Raw genomic sequence first — 27,676 nt, 5'->3', positions numbered from 1 at the left:
GTACCTGTGCCAGAAAGCACTACCAAGGACCAGCAGACGTTGGTGGAACTTGGATACCGAGAAGGAGGCACCTAATCCAAAGGCACTGCCGAGAACCAGCTGACGGTACTGGAACCCGGATGGGTAGCAGAAGGTACCCATGTAAAAAAAAGTTCAAGGCCGCGAGCCGGCCGCAGTTACCAAAACCCACAGTCCTACAGGGGGTGCTTGTCCTATTGGCACTATGGAACCAGCCTTCATTGCCTGATCCCGCAGCCCACATAGGAGTCACCTAAACTGCAGGCACCATAGAGTCGGCTAACCCGACAGGACAACGCATTGGAGGCAAAGTGACGTTGACACTACCCGGAAACAGCTGGCGTGATGGAACCAAGCTGGGCAGGAGGGAGTACCCGTGCCAAAGTCACTGCCGAGAACCAGCTGATGGTACTGGAACCCGGATGGGTAGTAGAAGGTACAAGAGCAAATGGAGCTACCGAGGACCAGCTGACGGTACTGGAACCCAGGGTAGATACTAAAAACAGAGTGGAGCCAGAGGTGTAATTGGAGCAAGTTTTAAATCAGTAGTACAGTGGATGTGGACAAAGCAGGAGAATTTGCCGGACACACAGCAGGTGAACAGCTGACGTTACTGAACCCCAATAACACGGCAGCAAGTGTTGACTGTGCAGACGTCACTTCCGAGCGCCAACTGGCGGTGTTGGAGCTCAGGGATAATACAGAAAACAGAGGAGCCAGAGGTGTATTTTGAGGAGGTTTTAAATCAGTAGTACAGTGGATGTGGACAGAGCAGGAGAAATTGCCGTCCGCACAGCAGGGGAACAGCTGACGTTACTGAACCCCAATAACACGGCAGCAAGTGTTGACTGTGCAGACGGCACTTCCGAGCGCCAACTGGCGGTGTTGGAGCTCAGGGATAATACTGAAAACAGAGGAGCCAGAGGTGTATTTGGAGGAGGTTTTAAATCAGTAGTACAGTGGATGTGGACAGAGCAGGAGAAATTGCCGTCCGCACAGCAGGGGAACAGCTGACGTTACTGAACCCCAATAACACGGCAGCAAGTGTTGACTGTGCAGACGGCACTTCCGAGCGCCAACTGGCGGTGTTGGAGCTCAGGGATAATACTGAAAACAGAGGAGCCAGAGGTGTAATTGGAGCAACTTTAAAATCTGTAGTAGTGAGAATGTGGACAGAGCAGGAGAAATTGCCGTCTGCACAGCAGGGGAACAGCTGACGTTACTGAACCCAAATAACACGGCAGCAAGTGTTAACTGTGCAGACGGCACTTCCGAGCGCCAACTGGCGGTGTTGGAGCTCAGGGATAATACTGAAAACAGAGGAGCCAGAGGTGTAATTGGAGCAACTTTAAAATCTGTAGTAGTGAGAATGTGGACAGAGCAGGAGAAATTGCCGTCCGCACAGCAGGGGAACAGCTGACGTTACTGAACCCCAATAACACGGCAGCAAGTGTTGACTGTGCAGACGGCACTTCCGAGCGCCAACTGGCGGTGTTGGAGCTCAGGGATTATACTGAAAACAGAGGAGCCAGAGGTGTAATTGGAGCAACTTTAAAATCTGTAGTAGTGAGAATATGGACAGTCAGGAGAAATTGCCGTCCGCACAGCAGGGGAACAGCTGACGTTACTGAACCCCAATAACACGGCAGCAAGTGTTGACTCTGCAGACGGCACTTCCGAGCGCCAACTGGCGGTGTTGGAGCTCAGGGATTACAGTTCAGGTGGTAGAAACATGAACAGAACATTAGACCTGGATACTTTTGCAAACAATTATTTATTCTGGAAGAGGACTGGCAAATTCATGAGAGATCCAGGCCTTGTTCATTTTGAGAAAAGTAAGCCGGTCAACGTTATCGGAGGATAGTCGCATGCGACGGTCTGTTAGTACACCACCTGCGGCACTAAAGACGCGTTCCGATAATACACTAGCAGCAGGGCAACCTAGCACCTCCAATGCATACTGACTTAGCTCTGGCCATGTATCTAGCTTACAGACCCAAAACTTGAAGGGAGAAGAGCCGTCTGGGAGTACACTAAGAGGGCAAGACATGTAGTCTGTCACCATCTGATGGAAACGTTGCCTCCTGCTGACTGGAGCTGTCTGTGATGGTGTAGACATTTGTGGCGACGGGGACACAAAACTTTGCCACATTTCGGCCATACTGGTCTTGCCTTGTGCTGAGGCGCTGCTTCTGCTCCCTCTTTGTGCAGAGCTTCCTCCACTGCCTCGACGCACTGAGCTGCTTTGTAAAGCACTAGCAGCACTGCTCTCGGTTGGAATGGAGAACATGATGGAATGCACCAGTGCGTCTTGGTACTCCCGCATTTTACGCTCCCGGTTCAACGGTGTTATGAGGCTTTGTAAGTTGTCCAGGTAGCGAGGATCTAGGAGGGTGGACACCTAATAATCAGCCGTGTTGAGAATGTGGGCGATGCGGCGGTCGTTTCTCAGGCACTGCAGCATGAAATCAACCATGTGCTGCAGACTGCCAACTGGCCAAGAAGCGCGTGATCTCTGCCTGCTCTGCATCACCTCACCCTCGCTCTAGATACTGACTACTAGAGCATTGTGTACCTCCCTCCTCTGGACAGATGTCTTCCTCATCCATTGACTCCTCCTCATCCTCCTCACAAAGTGTCCCCTGCCTAGGCCTTTGTGAGGAACCACGTTGCGCAGACTGTAGAGAAGCAGATGGCATTTGTGACTCCTCATCCTCCACCTCTTCCAAAACCTCGTCCCTTAGTGCTTGCAGTGTTTTTTCAAGCAAGCAGATAAGGGGGATAGTCATGCTGACTAGTGCATCATCTGCACTCGCCATCCGCGTGGAATAATCGAAGGCACGCAAAACGTGGCAAATGTCCTTCATAGAGGCCCACTCAGTGGTGGTGAAGTGTGAACGGCGCGCACTGCGACTTGTTTGCGCCTGCTGCAGCTGGTACTCCATTACTGCTGCCTGCTGCTCACACAACCTCTCCAACATATGTAACGTTGAATTCCACCTGGTGGGTAGGTCACATATGATGCGATGTTCCGGAAGACGTAATCGGCGCTGCAGAGCTGCAATGCGTGATCTTGCATTGCTGGAACGCCGCAAGTGAGCGCACTCTATGCGGACCTTGTGAAGCAGTGCATCAAGATCCGGATAGTCCCTCAAAAAACTCTGCACGACCAAGTTGAGCACATGTGCCAGACATGGGATGTGAGTGAGGTTGCCTAGGCCCAGAGCTGCCACCAGATTTCGGCCATTGTCACACACTACCATGCCTGGCTGGAGATTCGCTGGCACAAACCACACGTCGCTCTGCTGCTTGATGGCATTCCAGAGCTCCTGCGCTGTGTGGCTTCGATTCCCCAAAGAAATTAATTTTAATACGGACTGTTGACGTTTGGCCACGGCTGTGCTCATATTGGTCACCATAACAGGTAACCGTTCACGGGTCGATGTGGAGGTAGACCGTGACGGCTCCTGCAGCGCTGATTCAGAGGAACTGGAGTATGAGGAAGAGTCAGTGTGTACAGACTGGATTCCTGCAATCCTTGGAGTTGGCAGAACACGTACAGCGCCACTCTCAAGATCTGTACCCGGCTCCACAACATTTACCCAATGGGCAGTGAGGGAAAGGTATCGTCCCTGTCCATGCTTACTGGTCCACGCATCGGTAGTCAGGTGGACCTTGCTACTGACGGCGTTTTGTAGCGCATGTTTAATTTTTCCCTCCACATAATGTTGCAGGGCAGGGACGGCTTGCCTGCTGAAATAAAATCGGCTGGGCACGTTGTATTGTGGGACTGCCAATGCCATAAAGTTACGGAATGTGTCAGTCTCCACCAGCCTGAATGATAGCATTTCAAGGGCCAGTAGTTTAGCAATGCCAGTATTCAGAGTCTGTGCTCGGGGATGGTTTGCCGAGTATGGGCGCCTTTTCTCCCATGCCTGTGCTAACGATGGCTGTAGACTGGTCTGGGAGTGTGAGGATGACTGGGAAAGTGGTGCTGTGGGTGGAATTACACTGTGTCTCTGTACAACAGTGCCAGAGATTCTTCCATGGCGATCCTGTGAGGAAGCCGAACCAGCTGTGTGTGAGCTGGAGGAAGAGGCTACAACACGAGCTGAAGAGGTGGTAGGTGGCGCTGTAGGTTGGCCTAGGTCTTCAGTGTGTTTTTGTAACTCCACCACGTGCTTGGTCCGCACATGTTTCCACATATTTATGGTATTGAGGTTGCTGACACTTTTCCCTCTTTTCACCTTCTGATTACACAGCTTGCATTTGACAAAGCAAATGTCATCTGCAACTGTGTCAAAAAAGGACCAGGCACTGCAAGTCTTGGGAGCGCCCGCTTTGGATTTTGGAAGAGCCATGCTCCTAATGGGTGCCGAAGTGGAGGCTACAGGCAACCAAGTCTGCCCCCTCCCTCTCCCTCCTTTTTGGGCTGTTCGGGGAATCTCTTCCTCAGAGCTGCTCCCACCACCTTCCTGTCCCTCACGCCATGATGGGTCAAGGACCTCATCATCTACACCACCCTCTTCAAACAACTGCTTCTCCTGGGTAGTCTCGACAGCACAGTACGCAACAGAAAGTGGCACCTGAGTCTCATCATCAGATGCGTACTGAGGTGTGCTGCTGACCATAGGCACTGGCCCACCCGCCTCTTCCAATTCAGAGAGACAAAACGGTTGCGCATCACTGCATACTACCTCTTCTTCAAATTCTCGAATTCTGCTTGGCTGGCCCCCTCTTTCCAAGCCAAGAGATTCAGAGAACAGAAGTAGAGATGGCTCCTGTCCAGGGCTCTCTGACTGCCTGGGCAATATGGCAGGTGGTGAAGAGACAGATGGGTGCTCTTCAGTGCTCAGGACCTGAGAGGATCTGGAACTAATTGAAGTCGATGCGTTAGCTGCCATCCATCCGACAACGACTTCAATTTGGTCCTCCCGCAGCTCCTACAAAGCTGCGCATAAAGGACTGTTCCCTGGTAAAACTGGGGGATGCTGAGTCACTGGTGCCTGCAGCAGGCAAAGAATCCCCACGTCCTCTCCCTGCAGGCACAGAATCATCACGTCCTCTCCCTGCAGAAACTCCACGCCCACGCCCACAACCACATGCCTTACTCCCTGCCTTCTTCATCTTGGTAGACTGATAAAGATAGGCAGAAAAGTACTAAGGGCTTAGTGTGCTTATTCCTGAACAGCTGCTAACAGGTATAAGAAACACTAATTTTATAAAGTGTGGACTAGACTTTAATATGAGCTAATGTGGCCTACACAACTGTAAAGTGGAGTGTTTGGTGAACTTTATTTAGTTTTTTTTTGTCACAAAAAGACACTGGATGTGCCTAAAGATGTAATAACGACAGTATCACAAACTTTTTGTAGCTATTACAATGTAGGAAGGTAACCTACAATGCAATAGATGAGGCTGCAAAAAATAGGCTAATACTAATCTGGCTGGGGCTGCAGGGCCCAATGCTGCAGAAAGGCTCCTCTAACTACTCCTATATAGTGTGTTTGGAACCAATTTAGCTGAATACGGATGGAACCACCACACTAATAGGAGATATCAGGAAAAATTATGAATTGGCAAAAAAGGACAATGTATGAGGCAGTGACACACACTGAGTGTACTACAACCAGACGTGGTTGAAGCACACACTACAGGGTGAGCTGCACTCACACACCAGACCTTGCAGACAGCGGTGAACAATACAGATGCAGAGCACTGTGCACTAGCGCCGCAAGACCAAAAAAATTTCTCTATCTACTCCTATATAGTGTTTGGAACCAATTTAGCTGAATACGGATGGAACCACCACACTAATAGGAGATATCAGGAAAAATTGTGAATTGGCAAAAAAGGACAATGTATGAGACAGTGACACACACTGAGTGCACTACAACCAGACGTGGTTGAAGCACACACTACAGGGTGAGCTGCACTCGCACACCAGACCTTGCAGACAGCGGTGAACAGTACAGATACAGAGCACTGTGCACTAGCGCTGCAAGACCAAAAAAATTTCTCTATCTTCTCCTATATAGTGTGTTTGGAACCAATTTAGCTGAATACGGATGGAACCACCACACTAATAGGAGATATCAGGAAAAATTATGAATTGGCAAAAAAGGACAATGTATGAGGCAGTGACACACACTGAGTGCACTATAACCAGACGTGGCTGAAGCACACACTACAGGGTGAGCTGCACTCACACACAGAGACCTTGCAGAAAGTGGTGAACAGCACAGAGAACTGTGCACTAGCACTGCAAGGCACAGCGATTTATAAAGTAGCTTGGGTAAAGCAGAATAGACCAAATAGGTAGCTAACACTGTCCCTCAGAACAACAGCATCCTATCCCTAACTGAATTCACAGCAGATTGAGCTCAAAATGGCGGCGGCGGCTTTTATAGTGCATCATGACATCATTTCAGCAGCCAATCACAGCCATGCCATTAGTTAAGATGCCTACATGCCTAACAGGATGTGCCCACACTTCTTAGGATCCTCATTGGCTGAATAAAATGAAAATGGCTCATTGCATTATGGGAACTTCCGATTCCGGTATACGATATTGCAAAAGTATCGGAATTAAGTATCGGAATTCCGATACCGCGAATATCGGCCGATACCCGATATTTCAGTATCGGAATGCTCAACACTACCCAACATATCAGACTCTTGCCTACTGTTGAAACCTTTAAAAGCAAGCTGAAGACCCACCTCTTCCGACAAGCCTTCAAACTGCAGCAACCCTCGCTCCACCATAGCGCTGCACGACCAGCTGTACCCTCATCTACCGTATCCTTACCCATCCTTTATAGACTGTTTGTGCATGCTGACGGGCAGGGTCCTCTCTGCTCTTGTACCAGTCAGTAACTTCTTTTCACATGTAAAGCGCAATGGAATAAATGGTGCTATAATACTGAATAATAATAATTATACAACTTGTACTCTGGCTCAATTGATGGCATTTTCCTGGTGACTGCCCCGAAAATGATGTGTTTTGCCAGCTTTTGGTCCTGTTTGAAGGTGTGTATACTTTTGTTTCTGGCACCCATTGAGTCCAATGGCATTTGGCAATGTTAGGCGAATAGTCGACAATTACATTGGCAAATATTACAAAAACGGCGATTGTAATCCGAAATGAATATTGAAATATTGGCTCATCTCTAATCAGAAACACCCTTAAAAAAATTATGTGGGTGTTGCATGTCGGTCTCCCTGGTGATATGGTGGTGGAGGATGAGGGGAAGGAGGAGAGTGACATAAAATAGAACAATTCCTGAAGGATATACCCATGTCTGAGTGTTAAGGGGTGCATGGGAATAGACCCCCCCAAAAAATAATCACTGGAATTGAGTTTGTTTGATGCTATCATCTGGTGGTGTTGAGAAGTCTGGCCCAATTCAGCCCTTGTTCATTTTTATAAGAGTCAGCCTGTCAGCATTTTCAACTGACAGGCGGATGGATGCGCCTATCGGATTTATCAATTATAATGCCCCCAGTGGCACTAAATACTATCTCTGACAAAATGCTAGCAGCCAGGACCTCCAAGGCATAGAAAGACAGTTCATGCCACGTATCCAGCTTGCATCTTCCAAAACTTTTCCCTCCTTGTCAGAGTACCCCATGTATCAGGGCCTGGGCGCTGGGAGGGTCTGAGAAAACTGTCCCAGACCTTTGACAGCATTCTACTGCCTCTGCCACATCTGATTTGTGTCTTCCTCGCTTGTACTCCTTGGTTGTCCAATGAACTGTCTGACCTTGACTAGTGATAACAGAGTGTATTCGTTATTATTCGCTATTCGCACGAATAGTACAGTATTCATGTTAATTGTTATTCGGTGAGTATTTGTGTACTCGCCTCGCTATATTCGGATGTCCTGCCCTGCAGTTTTGGTGCCTCCTTTGCAGCCGCAGACATCTTGATTGTGGCTTTACTGTGATTGGCTGGCCACCCAGCATCCAGGGGTTTATTTAAGCCTTGCCGCCACCATTTTGTGCACAGTGCGACTAGAGCCTGCGTTCTATAAGCATAGAGAGAGATCGCTGAGCTGCTAGAGAGAGTGTTTAGGCCTCTTGATCAAACAAAAGCCCTTGTAAGGGCTACCTGCAGTGTGTACTAGTTCTGTGTTTAAGGGAACCTCTCACTAGCTCCATATTACCACCAAAAAATAGTTCTTTTCAGAGCTGAAGACTCACAACAAAGTCAGTATACAGGGGAGAGCTTGTGTATTAGATATGGAGAGGATAAAGTGTTCTTCCTGTGTCCATCTTAAAACAGATCTTGTCAGAGGCAAAGCAATATTTTTCCTGCACAACAGAATTAGCATTGTGTGCTGCCTTTTTTTTAGTACTGGTCTATTTTCCCTGCTGTTTTAGGGGTCAGATCCTGCCTTCTGTCCATATTAGTCTATGCAAAAAATCTTTGATTGCCCTGCACAAAGCAGTAGTCCAAACATTTCCTACTGCCTGCTACAAAGCAAGCACCAGGCCATTTTAACCACTATTTTAGAAGCCACCATCCCAAGGGCCACCAATCAGAAATAGTAGTTAGGCTGGAGTAGGAATACTGTCCTGGTTTGTCCACTGCACAATGTGCATAGGGTTTGTAAAAATTAGCCCTATGGGCTGAGTCATGGTTGATGCAGGAAGCCACCATCCCAAGGGCCTCCAATCACAAATAGTAGTTAGGCTGGAGTAGGAATACTGTCCTGGTTTGTCCACTGCACAGTCTGCATAGGGTTTGTAAAAATTAGCCCTATGGGCTGAGTCATGGTTGACGCAGGAAGCCACCATCCCAAGGGCCTCCAATCACAAATAGTAGTTAGGCTGGAGTAGGAATACTGTCCTGGTTTGCCCACTGCACAATATGCGTAGGGTTTCTAAAAATTAGCCCTATGGGCTGAGTCATGGTTGACGCAGCAGTAGCATTTAATCTGCATTTTTGGTGAATTTAGGTTGGCTTGCTCTCATCTGGAGGGATTACAAACTGTGGAGATATCCAGTCCTTGATGAATTTAATCTGAGTAAGTCTGTCTGCATTTTCCTTGGAGAGGTGTGTGCACCTATCAGTGATGATTGCCCCAGGCGACTGAAAACACGCTCAGACACCACACTAGCAGCCAGGCAGGCCAGCACCTCCAAGGTATATAAGGAGAGGTCGGGCCAAGTGTTCAGCTTAGACACCCAATAATTAAAGGGAACTGAAGTGTCAGAAAGGACGCACGTATGGTCACTTAAGTACCCCTTGACCATGTTCTGCAATTTAGCCCTCCTTGGCATTTGTTACAGGAACATATAGCCTTTACTGTTGTGCTGGTCTATTGAAAATTGCCCAATTTGTGCACATTTTTCCCCCACCTCTGTTGGAGCTGGTGTTTTTGTCTCTCCTCATTATCCCTTGGTGTTGAAAAGAGCTGGTATCTCTACCACCAGCATTGTCTAAAGGCGATGTTTTCAGCAGCTGATCTACAACGGCCCTCTTGAACAATTCAATTGTAAAACTCTTTGTTGATTCCAAAAGGAGAGAAGGAAATTTCTCTTTGTACCGTGGATCTAGGAAGGTGGCCAACCAGTATAGGTCACTCTTGTCACCTGCACCTTAAAAACATCTCCAGAATCTGACCTTTTCTCACCTTTGAAACTGCTAAAACTCTTACTGTCGGTCTTATTCACTCTCGTCTGGACTACTGCAACTCTTTTCTGATCGTCTCCCTCTTACCAAACTTTCTTCACTTCAATCCATCCTGAATGCGGCAGCCAAGGTCTTATTTCTGTCCAGCCACTTCACCGATGCCTCCATCTTGTGCCAGTCATTACACTGGTTGCCCATTTGCTACAGGGTCCAATTTAAACTCATCACTGTGAACGACAAAGCTCTCCACAGTTCTGCACTGCCTTATATCTCCTCTCTCATCTCTGTCTATCACCCTACACGTGCCCTCCGTTCTACAAATGACCTAAGACTAACATCCCCCATAATCCAAACCTCGCACCTCCGTTTCCAAGACTTCTCTCGTGCTGCACGAGTTCTCTGGAATGCTCTACCCCAGATGATCCGACTGATGCCTAGCCACTATGTCTTCAAGCGCACTTTAAAAACCCATCTCTTTAAACAAGCCTACCTCCTCAACTACTCAGTAAACTAACTTTCCCCTGTTCCCTCCTTCTAAATATTATTCTGAATCTGCACCCTACTATTCATCTGTCTCCACACCTTCCATGCACACGATAACTACACTCAATACTTGATTATTGCACTTAAACATTCTGGCTGATGACCGGATCATGCAGTCTTATATGAAAATCCCTACTTATTATAATTGCCTGACCTGAAATAACAAGCACTTTTCACCTATTGTGTCCACCCATTACCTTGTTGAATGTAAGCTTGCGAGCAGGGACCTCACTCCTAATGTAACTGTTTAAACTGAATTTATTGTATGTACATGTCTCCGCTTAATTGTAAAGTGCTGCGGAATATGTTGGCATTATATAAATAAAAATTATTATTATTATTACTGTTGGAAAAAAAGGGTATCATGCGAGGGTTTTGCCACAAACACTTACACATGAACGGTGCCATGTGGGCCAAGCTGCAAAAAGGCAAATGTTCTGTGTCCCCAACAGTAGAAACAGTACCCATCCTCTCCTCACGCTGACTTGCCTCCTCTTCCTCTCCAGCCCATCCAGGCTGGACAGACATGAAGCTTGGGTTGGGTGTCCCATCTGTAGCATTACAAGTCCCCTCGGTAGCACAGAAAAACAAGTCCTCTCCTTCATCTTCCTCCTCATCACCCAATGTTGCCTCAGAATATCGGCTAGTCTGGGTAGTATCACCCACTGGGAAATCTGGCTCCATACTAACATGCTGGGCACTCAAAGCTTCCTCTTTGAGATTATGCAGTGATTTTTTCAAGAGACACAGCAGCGGGATGGTCATGCTGATAATAGCCTGATCACCGCTCACACGGTTGGTGTAGTACTCAAAGTTCTCAAGAACTTCACAAATGTCAGCGATCCACACCCACTGGACAGTTATTTGTGGTTGATGACTCTCAGTATGACAGGCATGCTGAAGCTGGTATTCAGCTACTGCCCTCTGCTGTTCACTAATCCTCGCCAACATATGATAGGTGGAGTTCCACTGGGTGGGCAGGTTGCAAATGAGTCGGTGGCTTGGCAAATTCAAGCACTTTTGCAGCGCTGTCAAAGCAGCAAAAGCAATAGAGGAATGGTGGAAATGGACGCTAATACAACACACCTTCTCAAGTAGGTACGGCAAGTCACGAAAAGTTTTCTGAAATTTCTAAACAACTAGATTCGGCACGTGAGCCATGCATGGCACGTGTACCAGGTTGCCGATCTTTAAAGCCGCCACAAGGTTACGCCCATTATCGCAGATAACCATACCGGGTTGGAGATGCAGCGGGGAGAGCCACTGATTGGTCTGTTGTTTTAAAGCTTGCCACAGCTCTGTTGCAGTGTGTGCTTTCTGACCTAAACAGATCAGCTTCAGCAGAGCGTGTTGCCACTTTGCAGATGCGCTGCTGCACAGGTCCCAGCTTGGCAGTGATGGGTAGGGTAATTCAACAGAGGATGAGGAGCAGGAGAAGGGGAGAGAGGAAGTGGAATATGAAGAGGTGGAAACCGTGACAAAAGTTGGGCCCCCTATTCTTAGCATGAATGGGATGTGTGATGTTTCAGTTTGCGCCTTTTTCCCACTCTCCACCAGGCTCCCCCAGTGTGCCATGACAGAAATGTATCGTTCCTGTACACAACAATTTGTCCAGGTGTCTGTTGTTAGGTGGACCTTCCGGGTTACGGCGTTTGTGAGAGCACGGTTCAGATTGTTTAACACGTGCTTGTGTAACGCAGGGACGGCACACCGAGCAAAATAGTGGCGGCTAGAAACACTGTATCGTGGGGCAGCCACAGCCAAGAGATCATGGAAAACTGTGCTCCCACAAACCTAAATGGCAACATCTTCACAGCTAGCAATTTGGCAATGTGAGAGTTTAGTATTGGTGCCTGTGGATGCGTGGCTGGGTATTTACACTTTCTTTCCAAGCTCTCAGGCATGGACAATTGGATGCTTTGCTGGCACAAGGAAGTGGATGTAGTTGATGTTTGTTGTGTGTGAGCAACCGCAGCTTGTGGGCAGGAGGTATGAGTCCCTGCTTCATGAACAGCAGATTGTGAAGGACATAGCCCAGGCAACATGGCATAAGTCTCCACCGAACCCAAAAGCACTACAGATACTGGCTGATGATGAGCTCATGCAGCCTTTATCTATCCCTCATCCCCTCAAGATGGCTGGACAATCATTGTAAATAAGCCCCTGTCCTTTGTGTCACCCCCACATCATTGTAGATCGTAATATCTTACGAGCAGGGTCATCATTATTTTTGCTTTATTATTCTATTATCTTTAGTTATGATACTTACAACTGTTGAATATGAACCTCTGAATTGTAAAGTGCTGCGGAATAGGTTGGCGCTATATAAATAAAGAGTACTATTATTATTGATTTTACCCGCAGACGCAGATATGGTACCACGGTGTTCCACCCACCTACTGGGGTGTTTGGCTGCCACGTGGTTGCCTTTGCCCTGGCCTCTGCCCAACTTGGTATGGCAGATGCTACAGACAACAATGTTTTTCTCTGAAGGACTTAGCCCTGACTTTGGTGCACAGTGGGGGTGCTCTTGGGAACAGTTGACCCAGTTCTCACTCTGGGCAAATCACGACCCCTTGGTGCCTATGTTGGTGGCACATATTCATATTCCTCTGTGTTGCTGTCATGGCTATGTGTGCCAACGGTCCAGGTTGGATCAGTGGACTCATCATCAACCACCTCATCTTCTATCTCATCCTGCTCCACATTGACATTGTAGGCTGACCTGATGGCAACTGTGTCTCATCAGAATCAGCCTCCACCTCTGGAGACAGTAAATGACGTTCCTCCAAGTGGCTTTCTTCTGGCCGTAGGTCCTTAAATACTTGATCATCAATGCACGCCACCTCCTCTTGTCCCTCTTCAATGCTGCACGGTGATAGGCCAGAGCCAACCAAAGGATATGTACCAAAGTGATCCTCAGAGTGACCAAGCTTGGGTGTCATATGTCTCCTGTGACTAATAATGGCGGGAGGAAAGTGAACCAGCTTCAGGATTGGAAGGGCCAGCCTTCTGTGTATCCACAGTAAACTGTGTGGTCGTGGAAGATTTGTTGCTGCTTGACAAATGCGTAGAGGCCTTGTCTGCTATCCAAGACTGAATCTACTCTCACTCTTCTGGCTTCCACACACGTTTACGTTCCAGACCGGGAACTTTTTCCCGGAACATAGTGGATGCATCAAGCTAATTCTAACCTGACACAAACTAAGTGTCTTTTCGCGCACCACTGACAACATCACATCCACGTCAATTAAACAACAGGCTTTCTTGGCATTTTGGGTTTTGTTGACAGATTTTCAGATGTTGATGGCACAAGCCAAGCTAGCTGTCACAGGCACAGATAAAAGAGTGAGTCAACCATGACTCAGCCCATAGGGCTAATTTTCACAAACCCTATGCGCATTGTGCAGTGGACAAATCTGGAATGTACAGTAGTACTACCAAACTAATATTTGTCATTGGAGGCCCTTGTCACAGGTTGTGCCACATTGTGACTGAGATAAGGAATACACATTCAATAGAAATTTACACTGACTGTTGATGACCGACTGATGGCCCTCTGAAAACTTGAATTGAGGGCCACAACTACTACAGTACTCCATCGTAGATGTTTGTCAAGGGAGACCCTTGTCATTGGAATCTTTCTGCACATATGATACAGCCCCAAACCCCAGGAGTAATTTTTGGAAATACGATGCACGTTCTGCACTGGACCAAGTAGTACAGTATCAAGAAGTCTTCTCTTGCTATATAATCTGGTGAATATTGACAATCAAAATCTCTAAGCCATTTGGAGAAGCTTCTCCAACCTATCCTGGAGGGGGTGCACCATATATCCTTTGTCCATTGATTTGCACAAGTGACATATTTGAGCTCATCATCCAGTTGACTAGTGCAGCTTTATTTTTCCGGTTCACAGAATTCAGCCATACCTGAGGATCGCAGGACGCACTCACTGCTACCTTCTAGTACTCCATGTCTATTGGCCTTTTTCTCTGCAGTCTCTGCCCTTAAATGAGTTAAATAATAGTGAGGGCCCTACAATATGAATATGTGAGGGCACTCTCAACTGTACAAGAGGCACCTCCAAAATTTCTAGCAGAGGACACTTCAAAATGTATGTTACAGGGCCACACAAGGGCTCTCACAAAACTCAGCTTTCCTGCCTACTGCAGGCCCTCTGAACATTTGAATTTAGGGCCGCAGTATCACATGGTGGTGAAGGAGGAGGAGGGTCAAGCCCAACGCTACAATGGGCACATTGTAAACTGCTATGGAATGTATATTCCACTATCTGAGTGTCAATGATGGAGGGACCGCCCAAATGTCTAGGTAACAGCTGTTCCTCCAAAATGCATGTTACAGAGCCACCTGAGGCCTCTCAGGTCAAAGATCAACATACCTACTGGTGAGTTCTAGCTGTGCTTGTAAAGTGCTGGGGAATAGCGAACTAAAAATGATGTATGACAGAGGGACATACAAAATGTATAGGCTCCCTCCCAATTGTAAAAGGTGATTGTAAAAAAGCCACAACAGTATGTGTGAACAAAATCTAAAAGGGATATATTTTTTTTGTTTCTCTGGTTTATTTACCCTCATATACAAGTGATTAGGCAGGAAAAACTGTTTCTTAACCTTTTTGGCATGTTAAATGCAATTTAGGTAAGATTTGGTAGTTGTTCTTGTGTGTCTGTAAAAGTGGCGTAATACTGCAACAAACTTATTCCCAGAAACCATATGTGAGTCAGAAATGCATGCAGGCACATTCTCCAGGCTCTTCCCATTCTGTTTCATCACTTTCCCATCCATTTCAGCCTTTTCCTCAGGCCCCCAGACCCCTTTGTAGGGTCCAGCAGAAAATTACTCGCATTTCCCATTGACTTACATTGTACTCGCTATTTGGAATGAATATGCGATTATTACAAAGTACTCGTTACGAGTATAGCGATTACGAATATTACGGTACTCGCTCATCACGAACTGTGACCTCTGCCACCAGCGTTGTCAGATAGAATTTTTTTTTTTGTTATAATTCTTCAACAAGAGCCTGAACTTAATATCTCCAAAAATTAACTCCTTCAGTTTCCTCCCTCTACTAACCTACCTTTATCTGACTTTGCAATTTCCTTTAGGTGCTGCCACCATAACTCCCACTCGGCACGCCTGCTATCTTGGAGTCATATTTGACAAACAACTTTTCTTTATTCAACTTGGAAAATTACTCACTTGCTCATATCACCTGCACCTTAAAAACTTCTCCAGAAGTCAACATTTTTTCACCTTTGACACTGCAAAAACTCTTACTGTCGCTCTTATTCACTAGTGTAGCTCTCTTCTAATCGGTCTCCCTTTAAACAAACTGTCTCCTCTCCAATCCCTTCTGAATGCAGCAGCCAGGGTTGTATTTCTATCAAGCCGCTTCACTGATGCCTCTTCCGTGTTCCAGTCATTGCATGGGTTAGGTTAAACAATCACTACAGAATACAATATAAACTCATCTCTCTCACCCACCAAGCTGTCCACAGTTCTGCACCGGCCTATGTCTTTTCCCTCATTTCTGTGTATCACCCCTCCTGTGCCCTCTGTTCTGCAACTGATCTAACACAGACATCCTCCTTAATCAGAACCACACACCTCCATCTCCAAGAATTCTCTCGTGCCTTTCCAGTTTTCTGTAATGCTCAAAATGCGTATAACGCATTGTTCATGGTAAAGGCATAGGAACATAAAGTCGGCCTTGTGTGCCAGACTGCCAACAGCCAAGACTTCCCTGTTCTCACCAAGATTATTACTGTCTACGTTCTCTTTCTCCTCCTCCTCATTATCACCCAATCCATGCTGAGATGAGGCTGAGCTGGGTAGCATCACCCTGTACAGTTCCTTTCTCTACCTGCAATGCCTCCTCTTTAATTGCGAGCAGCGAGCATTTCAGTAGACAGAGAAGCGGGATGGTAATGCTAATTATGGCATTATTGCCGCTAACCATCTTGGTGGAGTCCTCAAAGTTTTGGAGGAGCGCAAAGATGTCAGACATCCATGCCCACTCATCAGCTCTTATGTACGGAGGCTGACCTGAATGCCGACGTACGTGTTGAAGCTGGTACTCAACAACTGCTCTCTGCTGCTCAAAATCATTCCAAACATCTGCAACATTGATTTCCAATGCGTAGTCACATCGCACACCAGTCGTTGAGCTGGAAGCTGCAAACGCTGCTGAGTCCTGAGTGGCTATGTACCGCTCGATTAGGCTAACCTTCTGGTCTAGAGTGCCCGAGTCCCCTTGCCCCACCCAATGCTGTATAGGGGCTGGCAGAGTTCAGTCGGCCAACCACCACCCTCTCCACCATCTGTACGGAGTCAAGGTCTCAGGTTGGAGCCACCTTTTAACTAGCTCTAGTAAGTCATATACCTGAGACCTGGTGGGTGGAGCCTCCACAGAGTTCCATGAAAACACCCTTTGGGCTCTCACATATCAACCCCCAGTCATACAAGGATCTCACATTTTAGCTTCACATAGTCCTGTGCATCCAACCAACAGAGGTCAAACTAGGCCTTCTGAGTGTCGCCCATCAAAAACGGACCCACCACTTCAGCCCACTGGTTGGCTGGCAGGTTCTTCCGCTCCGTGGTGTGCTCGTAAATGGTAAGGAAGGCTTCCACGTCGTCTTCCGGACTCCGCTTCCTCAAACCGGAACGGTCCTTGCCCCAGGCCTCACAATGTTCCGGGGTCAGTGATGGGGTGCCTCAAGCAGGGCCGCAATCTGCTGCGGCAACAGGTTATTAGTATGTTGTTGCTGTGTGAGGACCAGCTGTCTCAGGATTTCATCCATCTTGTCAGTGGGCCCAGGCTTCAGTGTGGCAGGCCTAATGACAGACATGAAGCTGGCATTGGGATATGCCTCCGCTCATACTGCCCGCATTCTCCACCATATTGTAGTGCGGTGGTGTTCTCACTGTGCAGTATTGAGGCAGTGACCCAAGGAAAGTCCAACTTATACGTCTTTATTTCCAAAAACTCACAACTGAAATGTAAAAGCTGTCCTCCGGATCGCAGTCGGGATATCCACACAGTACATGAAAACCTGTTGCCGTGGGAGACGGCTGCACCATGTCACTTAGGGTGCATCAGATATGTTGCCTTCGCAGACCTGCGTTCAGTTTCACACAGGCTTGCAGTGCAGAGCTTACTACTCTGCTGCTAGCAATCTCAACACTGACACATGCAAACCTTTGCTGCAGATTTTTGAAAAGGATTATTTGGCCATGAGCCACTTGTAAGACCCAGCTGGAGGAAGTGACCCACCTCACTGCCACCTGTAGATCACTCCCAAAATTTAAGTCCACGCCAGGTTTTCTTAAATCCAACTTCGCCAAATAGTTTGACCAAGTCCAAACTTTACTTTTATTTTGCACTGCAACCACAGCTATTTCTGTGATTGCAATGCACTCCAGCTGGTCTAATATGCCTCTGTGCACATTCTGGGGGATACATACCATCCTCCGCATATGCTCCCCCCTCACTGCCTCACAATACTGCTAAAGCAACACTCATGTAGTCTAAGGGGAGACGTGTAAATATTTTGGAGTGGCTTCATCGGTGGAAAAATAAAAAAAAGCTATAGCTCTCAGAATATAGCAATGCAAAAACAATTATTTTTTCTTTATAAATTTGTTTTCATTTTATAAAAGTGACAAAATATAAAAACATGATATAAATAATATAAATATGGTATCTATGTAATCGTACTGATCCGAAGACTTATCTATTTTACCAAATGGTGAATGGTTTAAACCAACCCCCCCCCCCCCCCAAAAAAAAAAAAATCCTGAATTGCTGGTTGCTGTTCATTCTACCTCCTAAAAATTGGAATGGAAAGTTATCAAAAAATGTTGTGCTGCTGAAAATGATATCAATAAGAAATTGATGTAATGTCCTTAAAACAAGTCAAAATGAGGCTCAGCATTGTGTGTGGCCTCCACGTGCCTGTATGACCTCCCTACAATGCCTGGTCATGCTCCTGATGAGGTTGCGGATGGTCTCCTGTGGGATCTCCTCCTAGACCTGGACTAAAGCATCCGCCAACTTCTGGACAGTCTGTGGTGCAACGTGATTTTGGTGGATAGAGCGAGACATGATGTCCCAGATGTGTTCAATCGGATTCAGGTCTGGGGAATGGGCGGGCCAGTCCATAGCTTCAATGCCTTCATCTTGCAGGAACTGCTGATACTCCAGCCACATGAGGTCTGGAATTATCCTGCATTAGGAGGAACCCAGCTTATGGTCTCAAAAGGGGTCTGAGGATCTTATCTCAGTATCTAATGGCAGTCAGACTACCTCTGGCAAGCACATGGAGGGCTGTGTGGCCCTCCAAAGAAATGCCACCCCACACTATTACTGACCCACTGCCAAACCGGTGATGCTGAAGGATGTTGCAGGCAGCAGATCGGTCTCCATGGCGTCTCCAGACTCTGTCACATCTGTCACATGTGCTCAGTGTGAACCTGCCTTCATCTGTGAAGAGCACAGGGCACCAGTTGCGACTTTGCCAATCCTGGTGTTCTGTGGCAAATGCCAAGCGTCCTGCACGGTGTTGGGCTGTGAGCACAATTCCCATCTGTGGATGTCGGATCCTCATACCACCCTCATGGAGTCGGTTTCTAACAGTTTGTGCAGACACATGCACATTTGTGGCCTGCTGGAGGTCATTTTTCAGGGCTCTGGCAGTTTTCCTCCTGTTCCTCCTTCCACAAAGGAGGAGGTAACGGTCCTGCTGCTGGGTTGCCAGCCAACGCCATTGCACACGTTTCAGGGTGCCAACCTCCGTGGCAAGGTAGGGAAAGATTAGTGTCATTATAGGGTCAGGCACACTCCCCTCATTTTCTATTATGCATGGATAATGTGGTTTGTTGTTTTAATATTATGAACAACTAATTAGTATTTTTAAGAGAATATATATTAAAGGTTCAATTTTATAACTATCTAAAAAAAGGTACTTTGTTCTGTGAACTCTTGTTTAAAGAATACTAAGAGCATCAGTTTTTTCTGTTATTCACGTACTGTTCTGTTACCTGGACCTGAACTTTTAATAAACTGTTCGGCGTTTGGCTTAATTAGCCCAACCCGAACAGTCACGGGTTCGCCCATCACTAATTACTACACACAACCTAATTTATGATCTTCTATGGTTTGATTTCTTTGCATGTGTGGATTGGATGGGTTGTTACTGACATCTGGTGAGAATTTCATGTCAATAGCACCTTTAGAAATATATACATACATAATCTCAGAAGTTCCAGAAAGCAAGGCAATCAAAAATAACGCATAATAACATAAAGGGCAAATATTTCTCAACACAAAAAGAGTGAATCTAGTAAAAATACATAAGATTATTTCTGTAATTCCTACCAGCAGGGTATTTTGTGACTAAATTCAAACCCATGAGGCCTCTCTATTAAAGACCTTTCTTTCCCAATTGCTGCCATGGAAAGATTTAAACACTTTTACTAATATCATTGTGTTGATTTATTGTTTTTTAAGGTTGCTGCTCTGAAATATCTACCTTCAGTTCTCCAGGATGTGGAAACAGTATTTGATGCCAGACTGCTTAGGTAACTATTAATAAATAAATTATATTTACTGTCAAAAACATAGGAGTCAGCTGTAAAAAGGAACCTGCTAGTTTTGCAAGCTCATTCTCCATTATTGTGCAATATTTACATTCTAAAGCTTCAATTATTTTACCAATATAGATTGTATTATAATTAAAGGGAATATCTGGGACTTTATGAAAAACAAAAAATGTGCCTGAGCACTAAAAGGCAGGTTGTTGCTACTCACCTGACTGTTGTGCATAGCGCCGGTGTTTCCTGGCACAGAGTGATCTCTCAGTTAGTGCTTAGGCACATTTTTTGTTTTTCATAAAGTCCCAGATACATCCTTTAAAAGCAAGTTATCTTGGAGAAATAAAATGGCAGTTCAGAGATGGATGGAATTATGGCTGAACCTAACCTAAACAAAATCTGTAAGAAACAAATAAGAATAGCAAAAGAGGAGACAGAGAGACTAAATGCCAAGGAAAGTAAAACGAATCCCAAACTGTTCTTTAACAATAGAAACAGTAAAAGGATTAAAACTGATGGAGTTGGCCCATTGAAAAATAACCTGGGTAAAATCATAGAGGGTGATGAGGGTAAAGCAAACCTACTCAATAGCTTCTTCTCCACTGTTTTCACAAAAGAAAACAATTTATCGGAGGAAATGCAGAGTGATAAAGTAAACCCTCCGCTAAATATCACCCACCTAACCCAGGAGGAAGTTCAGAAACGCCTAAATAATATCAAAATAGACAAGTCACCAGGCCCAGATGGCATACACCCCCGGGTACTAAAAGAATTAAGTAATGTGATAGACAGACCGCTGTATATTATATTCAAGCACTCTTTATGGACAGGGACTGTCCCACTAGACTGGCGTCAAGCAAATGTGGTACCAATATTCAAAAAGGGGTCTAAAAGTGACCCTGGGAACTATAGACCAGTAAGCTTAACGTCTGTTGTGGGTAAATTGTTTGAAGGATTTCTTAGAGATGCTATTGTAGAATATCTTAATGATAATAACTGTCTAACTCCATATCAACATGGATTCATGAGGGATCGCTCCTGCCAAACAAACCTGATCGCCTTCTACGAGGAGGTGAGCTCACAGCTGGACCGGGGAGAGTCAGTGGATGTTGTATACCTTGACTTCTCCAAAGCGTTTGATACCGTGCCACACAAAAGGTTGGTATATAAAATGAGAGTGCTTGGTCTGGGGGATAATGTGTGCAAGTGGGTAAATAGCTGGCTGAGTGATAGAAAGCAGAGGGTGGTTATCAACGGAGTAAGCTCAGGGTGTGTCAGGGTTACTAGCGGGGTGCCTCAAGGGTCTGTCTTGGGCCCTATATTATTTAATATATTTATTAATGATCTAGTGGAAGGGTTGCATAGTAAAATAGCAATATTTGCAGATGATACTAAACTTTGTAAAGTAGTTAATACAGATGAGGATAGGGCACAGCTACAGGAGGATTTAGATAAATTGGGGAGTTGGGCCAAAAAATGGCAAATGGGGTTCAATGCCGATAAATGTAAGGTCATGCACATGGGAAAGAAAAACAGCAGTCACCCATACATATTAAATGGGAAACCGTTGGGGAAATCTGACATGGAGAAGGACCTGGGCGTCTTGGTTAATAGCAAATTAAATTGGAGTGCCCAGTGTCAGGCAGCAGCTGCGAAGGCAAATAGAGTCATGGCATGCATCAGAAGAGGAATAGGGGCATATGATGAGAACATTGTTCTTACTCTGTATAAAGCGCTGGTAAGGCCGCACTTAGAATATTGTGCACAGTTCTGGGCTCCAGTGCTCAGGAAAGACATATTGGAGCTAGAGAGGGTACAAAGGAGGGTGACTAAGGTAATAAAGGGAATGGAGGGACTAGAATACCCAGAGAGGTTGTCAAAATTAGGCCTATTTACATTGGAAAAGAGAAGGCTTAGGGGAGACCTCATAAACATGTATAAATACATCAGGGGGCAGTACAGAGATCTCTCCCATGACCTGTTTATACCAAGGATGGTGACAAAGACGAGGGGGCACACTATGCGTCTGGAGGAAAGGAGGTTCCTGCACCAGCATAGAAGGGGATTCTTTACGGTCAGAGCCGTGAGACTCTGGAACTCTCTGGGAGAGGAAGTGGTGATGTTCAACTCACTTAATGAGTTCAAGAGAGGCCTGGACGCCTTTCTTGAGAACAATAAAATTACATCTTATGCTTAGTTAATTAATCCAGGGATTTAATCTGACTGCCAGATTGGTGTCGGGAAGTGAATTTTTCCTCAATGATGTAAATTGGCCTATACCGCATGGTTTTTTTTTGCCTTCCCCTGGATCAATGCTGCGGAATAGCTGCAGTGCACAAGAAATAGGCTGAACTGGATGGACGCTTGTCTTTTTTCGGCCTTATAAACTATGTAGTCCTGTTTTTGTATGGCATCAAAGCTGGCCATAACTTGTAAACACTTGAGCCTTTTTAGTGAATTCTCTAGGAAAACTTCTCTGTGCATATTTTTTAATATTTCTACAGTGTACAAAGTAAAAAAAATCACCGTTTATGTTAGTGTAAAAACCTTTATTTCTCTACACACATTGGATGCTCTTTATTATAGTTACAGTATTGGTATAAATAATAATAGAGATCTCCGTATTGACTATTTATATATTTACACAATAGTTATTAGATAAACACACAACAATCTTTTTATAAAATTAATAATAATAATTTTGATAATATTTCTGGATGTTAAAGTCTACCCATTCTATTTATTTTATCTTCCCTTGTTCAATCTTTACAGTCTTTTGTTCCCCAGTGCACAAAATTGTGCATACAGTGGGGAAAATAAGTGCCGTAGATACTCGATTATAAGCAGACCCGAATATAAGCTGAGGCACCTAATTTTATCACAAAAAACTTGGAAAACTTATTGACTTGAGTATAAGCCTATGGTGGGAAATGCATACAGAATAATGGACCCCATATAATGCTCCATGCAGAATAATGAACCCCGTATAATAATCCATACAGAATAATGGGCCCCACATAATGCTCCATATATAATTAGTGGGCCCCACATAATGGTCTATGTGTAATGGGCCCCACATAATGCTCCATATATTGCTCTATTCATTAAGAAAAAAAAATCCACACCTCTCCTTGCTGCCGCTGCTCTGCTCCCTGACTCCTCAGCGTCGCCGTCTTCCCGCTCTCTGCACTGTGACTCTCAGAGCAGAGAGCAAGTTATAGTGTCAATGCACCCTCTGCATTGACACATCACAGTGTCAGAAGACGCCTGATCTGTGGAGGAAAAGGGAGAGGTAAGTATTGGAAGTGCTGGGGCCCTGAGCAAGCTGGGGGAAGCAGACTCACGGGCCTCATAGTGTGCTGGGGTACCTGATGGTGAGTGGGCCCCCCACTTGCTCAGGGCCCCAGCACTTGCCCAGGTGCAGATGCCGGCCCTGAGTGGGACGCTCACTCAAGTATAGACCAAGGGGGGCTTTTTCAGCATAAAAATGTGTTGAAAAGTCAGCTCATACACGAGTATATATGGTATTTGATATTGCCGATTTTGCAGGGTTTCCCACATATCAAGAATGGAGAGGTCTGTAATTTTTATCGTAGGTACACTTCAACTGTGAGTGACATAATCTAAAAATAAAAACCAGAAAATCACATTGTATGATTATTAAATAATTAAATTGCATTTTATTGCCTGAAATAAGTATTTGATCCCGTAGCAACCAGTAAGAATTCTAGCTCTCACAGACCTGTTAGTTTTTCTTTAAGAAGCCCTCCTACTATGCACTCATTACCTGTATTAATTGCACATGTTTGAACTCGTTACCTGTATAAAAGACACCTGTCCACACACTCAATCAGTCACACTCCAACCTCTCCACCATGGCCATGACCAATGAGCTGTCTAAGGACACCAGGGACAAAATTGTAGACCTGCACAAGACTGGGACAATAAGGACAATAGGCAAGCAGTTTGGTGAAAAGGCAACAACTGTTGGCACAATCTTTAGAAAATGGAAGAAACACAAGATAACTGTCAATCTTCCTCGTTCTGGGGCTCCATGCAAGATCTCTCCTCATGGGGTAAGGATGATACTGAGAGAAGCTTGGAATCAGCCCAGAACTACACAGGCTTTAGCCCTGCTATGTCTAGCAGAAATCATCTTCTCCTTTGAACTCCATCCATGGGCCAGTGTTCATAGAAGTTCTGCAATGTCAAGCACAGGGCAGTTCTGCAGACCCTTGGCTATCATGACAACCAATCATGACACGTGACAGGGGCGCCGATGGGCAGGTCTTATGACACAGGGGTTGCCTAACAAAAAGGCTATCCGCGCATGTGTTACATCTGTCTACCGCCGGAAAACATCCAGCCGCAGGGAGACAAACATATTAGATGAGCATGCCAAAGATACTCAGATAAGACAGAGCATGCTTGGATAACATGTTATTCGGGCACGTTCGCTCAACATTAGACCTACGACGTACATCATAGGTTGCGTAGGGGTTAATATTTGAATACATGTTTTAATTATCCATAAGGGACACCCCAGGCAGATAGATCTGAGATATACTACAGCAACAGCACATTATTAATATGCCTTTTTTATTCTTCATATACTGCAAGCACGGAAGGCAGTATTAAATCACATAATGCTTGTTTTGCTACTAAAACAAAGTCCTGAATCCATTGCTTATGTGCCACAAAAAGTGTGTATTCTGCACTTCAAAGCCACATTTCTTTTAACATTCAAAAGAGAAATCTCCATAATCAGGAAATTTAAACACAGTCATCCATATGACAAAATGTGCTTGTCAAAAATTATTATTTATTATTAGACCCATACACATGCCACCTGATTACAGCTTCCTATTCCAGGTGCTTGCTTTTGGAATGTGAATCTACCTTGCTTTTCTTGTCCCATTTTAATTTGTAAGGGCACGTGACCATGTTTTTTAAAAAATCTGTTAAAAAGGTCACATTTTAATATTTGAATACATGTTTAATTAGCCATTAGGGACACCCCAGGCAGACAGGTTTCAAATGAGGTGCCAAACTAAGCATACTGCCAAGCACCAACATCGGAAGCAGGATTTTTTATTGATAACATACAACGCTGATTCAGTGTGTCTCCTACACACTGCGTAGCACAAAGGCCTGGTAATCTACTTCCGTATGATGCCAAGACAACTTGTTGCAGAGTACAATGAATGGAATTCAATATAGTGCTGGAAGATGCACCCCTAGGTCGGAAGGCAGTCAACAAGCTAATGGCGGAAGAGCTGATGGTCAACCGGAGTATGATTAATCCCAAAAGGACATCTTGGTGCTGATATCGCTTGGTCAAAACAGAAGATGAAAAGCTGCAGAGATATAATAAAGTTCGGAACTTGGAATGTATGAATGATAATCATGAAACAAAGCAAGCTCGACATTGTCAAAGCCAAAATGTACAGAACAGGACTCAACGTACTTGGAATTAGCAAATTAAAATGCACTCTATCTGGATCTTTACAGTCAAATTAACATTGTTTCTACTATTCTGGCAACAATATTTTCTCAACCAAAGATTGGTCGGCTCTATGCTGAAGTACAATGCAGTCAGTGATAGTCATCTTGATACAACTACAAGGAGTGTCAATCCATGTCACAGTTATACAAGTCTACTCACCAACAACAGATGTCAAGGAGGTAGGTGTTGAACTATTCTCTAAGATCAATTTCAAGAGGAAATAGACAAGGCACCAAAACAAGACTTGCTCATTATCGTGGGAGACTTAAATGCCAAAGTCGGCCATGGCAAATTTGGAACAGTTGTTTAAACTTTAAACTCCTAAAGATCATAGAAGAAAGATGAATGGCTAAATGTAACAATCAGGAAGTAGACAACATCAGTAAAAGACTTAAGAGAGCCATTCGAGGAGACAAATAACTTTCTAAAGGATATGTACAGAGCTAGAAAGTGAACATTTAAGGGGAAAGACCAGGAAGGCATATCACAATTGTTTCAACCAAGAGGGGGCATGTTGAAAGACTTCAATGGAAACAAACTATCTGAGCCTATACAGATCAAGGTATTGTGAAAGAGTACATAGAGCATCTCCACAAGAATAACTTGTAGTGATACGGGAAGAAATTGAGACTGGGAATGATAGAGAATTGAACATCCTGAAAGATTAAGTCTTTGCTGTTATAACGCTTGTCTCAAACAACAAAGCACTTGCATTTGACAATATTCTAATAGAGCTAATAAAGTCTTCTGAAGCAGCACCTGATGTCATCACATGCCTGTGTCAACAGTTATGGACAACTGGTAAATGGATAAGGTAGATGAGGAAATGCCAGCTCTCCTGCTGCAATTCAGTAGGTAGGAGCACGGAAATTCGTCCTGACCAGGTGTGGAGGTGTGGCGCCCTGCTGCGCACTGGTGCCACAGATCCCAGAGGGGTACATGGATGGAATTCTCCCCAGTGGCCTCAAAACATACAGACACCTCCACCCAAGTCCACTAGATGAAGCCCTGACAGGTATATAAATACTGAGGGGTGGAATTCAGGCAGTCATTCAGTGGGAAGCAGACAGTGTGACACCATGTTGCAGCTCCACACAAGCTGAAGTCTGTGTGGCTGAAGGCCAGGCTAGGCCCAAGCTGCGGGCTAGTCTGGCCAGTGAGAGCCTAGAGCGGGCTAGAAGGTAAGTGAGAGTCCCTGTCAGGCACAGACAGGAACAGAACTCAGAGAGTCTGCTCAGGGAGTCTACATGAGAGAGTCAGCAGACTGAGGAGAAGAAGGAGAAACGCATAGCGGGCAGAGGAGCATAACCGGCTCACCCTGAACCATATACCGGACAGCGGGTCCGCGTCTACAGGGATCTTTATGACCAGTAGGAACAACTGGAATCCCTGGAGAACTACAAGTCCCAGGTTAACCAAACGCTGACCCCCAGGTCACTGCCTAAAAGTGTGCCCATCAGAAGTCATCCTTGCCGCATCAGAAGATGCAGACTTGCAACTATCCCCATGCAAGTTCTTGTCTCAGGGCAGTGTTCAATTGTACCTCCCCCATTCCTTGCAATGCAAGCGCAAATATGCAGCCAACCACCCACCCACCCCCAGGCTGCAATACCATACTGCTTGCTTGCACTTGAAATTGGGCCTTTTAGGCATGTGGAGGCGGAATCTGGCCACCACGTCATGGCTGTGTTGGTGGCCTGGTATCCATACTCAGTCCCCAGCCGCCCAGCGGCCGGGTGTCCACACTCGGTCCCCAGCCGCCTGGGGGCAGCCGGGTGTCCATAAACGGTCCCCAGCCACCCATATTTCTCCTGTCAACTTCCCCCCACACACTTTTCTTAGCCCGGCCTGCTTTAGGGCAGCATTGGATGAGCCCACCAGAGAACCAGACTCCTCCGGTGGGCCCTGGCTTCTCCATCAGGGGAGTTGAGAGTGCCAAGGTGAGGACCATGATGATGATGATAGAAGTTAGCATCTGCTTTGTACTCTTGGAATGCAAGCGTAAGTGTGCAGCCTGCCACCCACCCACCCCCAGGCTGCAATACCATACTGCTTGCTTGCTTGCACTTGAAATTGGGCCTTTTAGGCTTGTGGAGGCAGAATCTGGCCACTACGTCATGGCTGCGTTGGCGGCCTGGAATCCATACTCAGTCCCTAGCTGCCCGGGTGTGGCCAGGTGTCCATACTCGGTCCCCAGCCGCCCAGTGGCCGGGTGTCCACACACGGTCCCCAGCCTCTTGAGGGCAGCCGGGTGTCCATAAATGGTCCCCAGCCACCCCTATTTCTCCTGTCAACTTCCCTCCACACACTTTTCTTAGCCCGGCCTGCTTTAGGGCAGCATTGGACGAGCC

At 45.8% G+C, this 27,676-nt stretch overlaps 1 protein-coding gene across 5 annotated transcripts in view; it reads left to right on the top strand.

Moving 5' to 3' along the window:
• DOCK2 (dedicator of cytokinesis 2) overlaps window positions 1-27,676 on the top strand; it is a 1,661,574-nt gene that overhangs the window by 869,088 nt on the left and 764,810 nt on the right. For all 5 annotated transcript variants that reach the window (XM_073649510.1, XM_073649507.1, XM_073649509.1 and 2 more), the window contains one exon: window positions 19,737-19,807. In XM_073649510.1, the coding sequence (XP_073505611.1) occupies window positions 19,737-19,807 (71 nt within the window). The remainder of the gene's footprint in view (window positions 1-19,736; window positions 19,808-27,676) is intronic.

The sequence above is a fragment of the Phyllobates terribilis genome, unplaced genomic scaffold, assembly GCF_046119375.1.
Source record: "Phyllobates terribilis strain yellow unplaced genomic scaffold, ASM4611937v1 Scaffold_10__3_contigs__length_209671492, whole genome shotgun sequence".
In the NCBI taxonomy this organism is placed as follows: domain Eukaryota; kingdom Metazoa; phylum Chordata; class Amphibia; order Anura; family Dendrobatidae; genus Phyllobates; species Phyllobates terribilis.
Note: the sequence above shows the minus strand (reverse complement) of the source record. Positions and strands in the feature narration are given on the sequence as shown.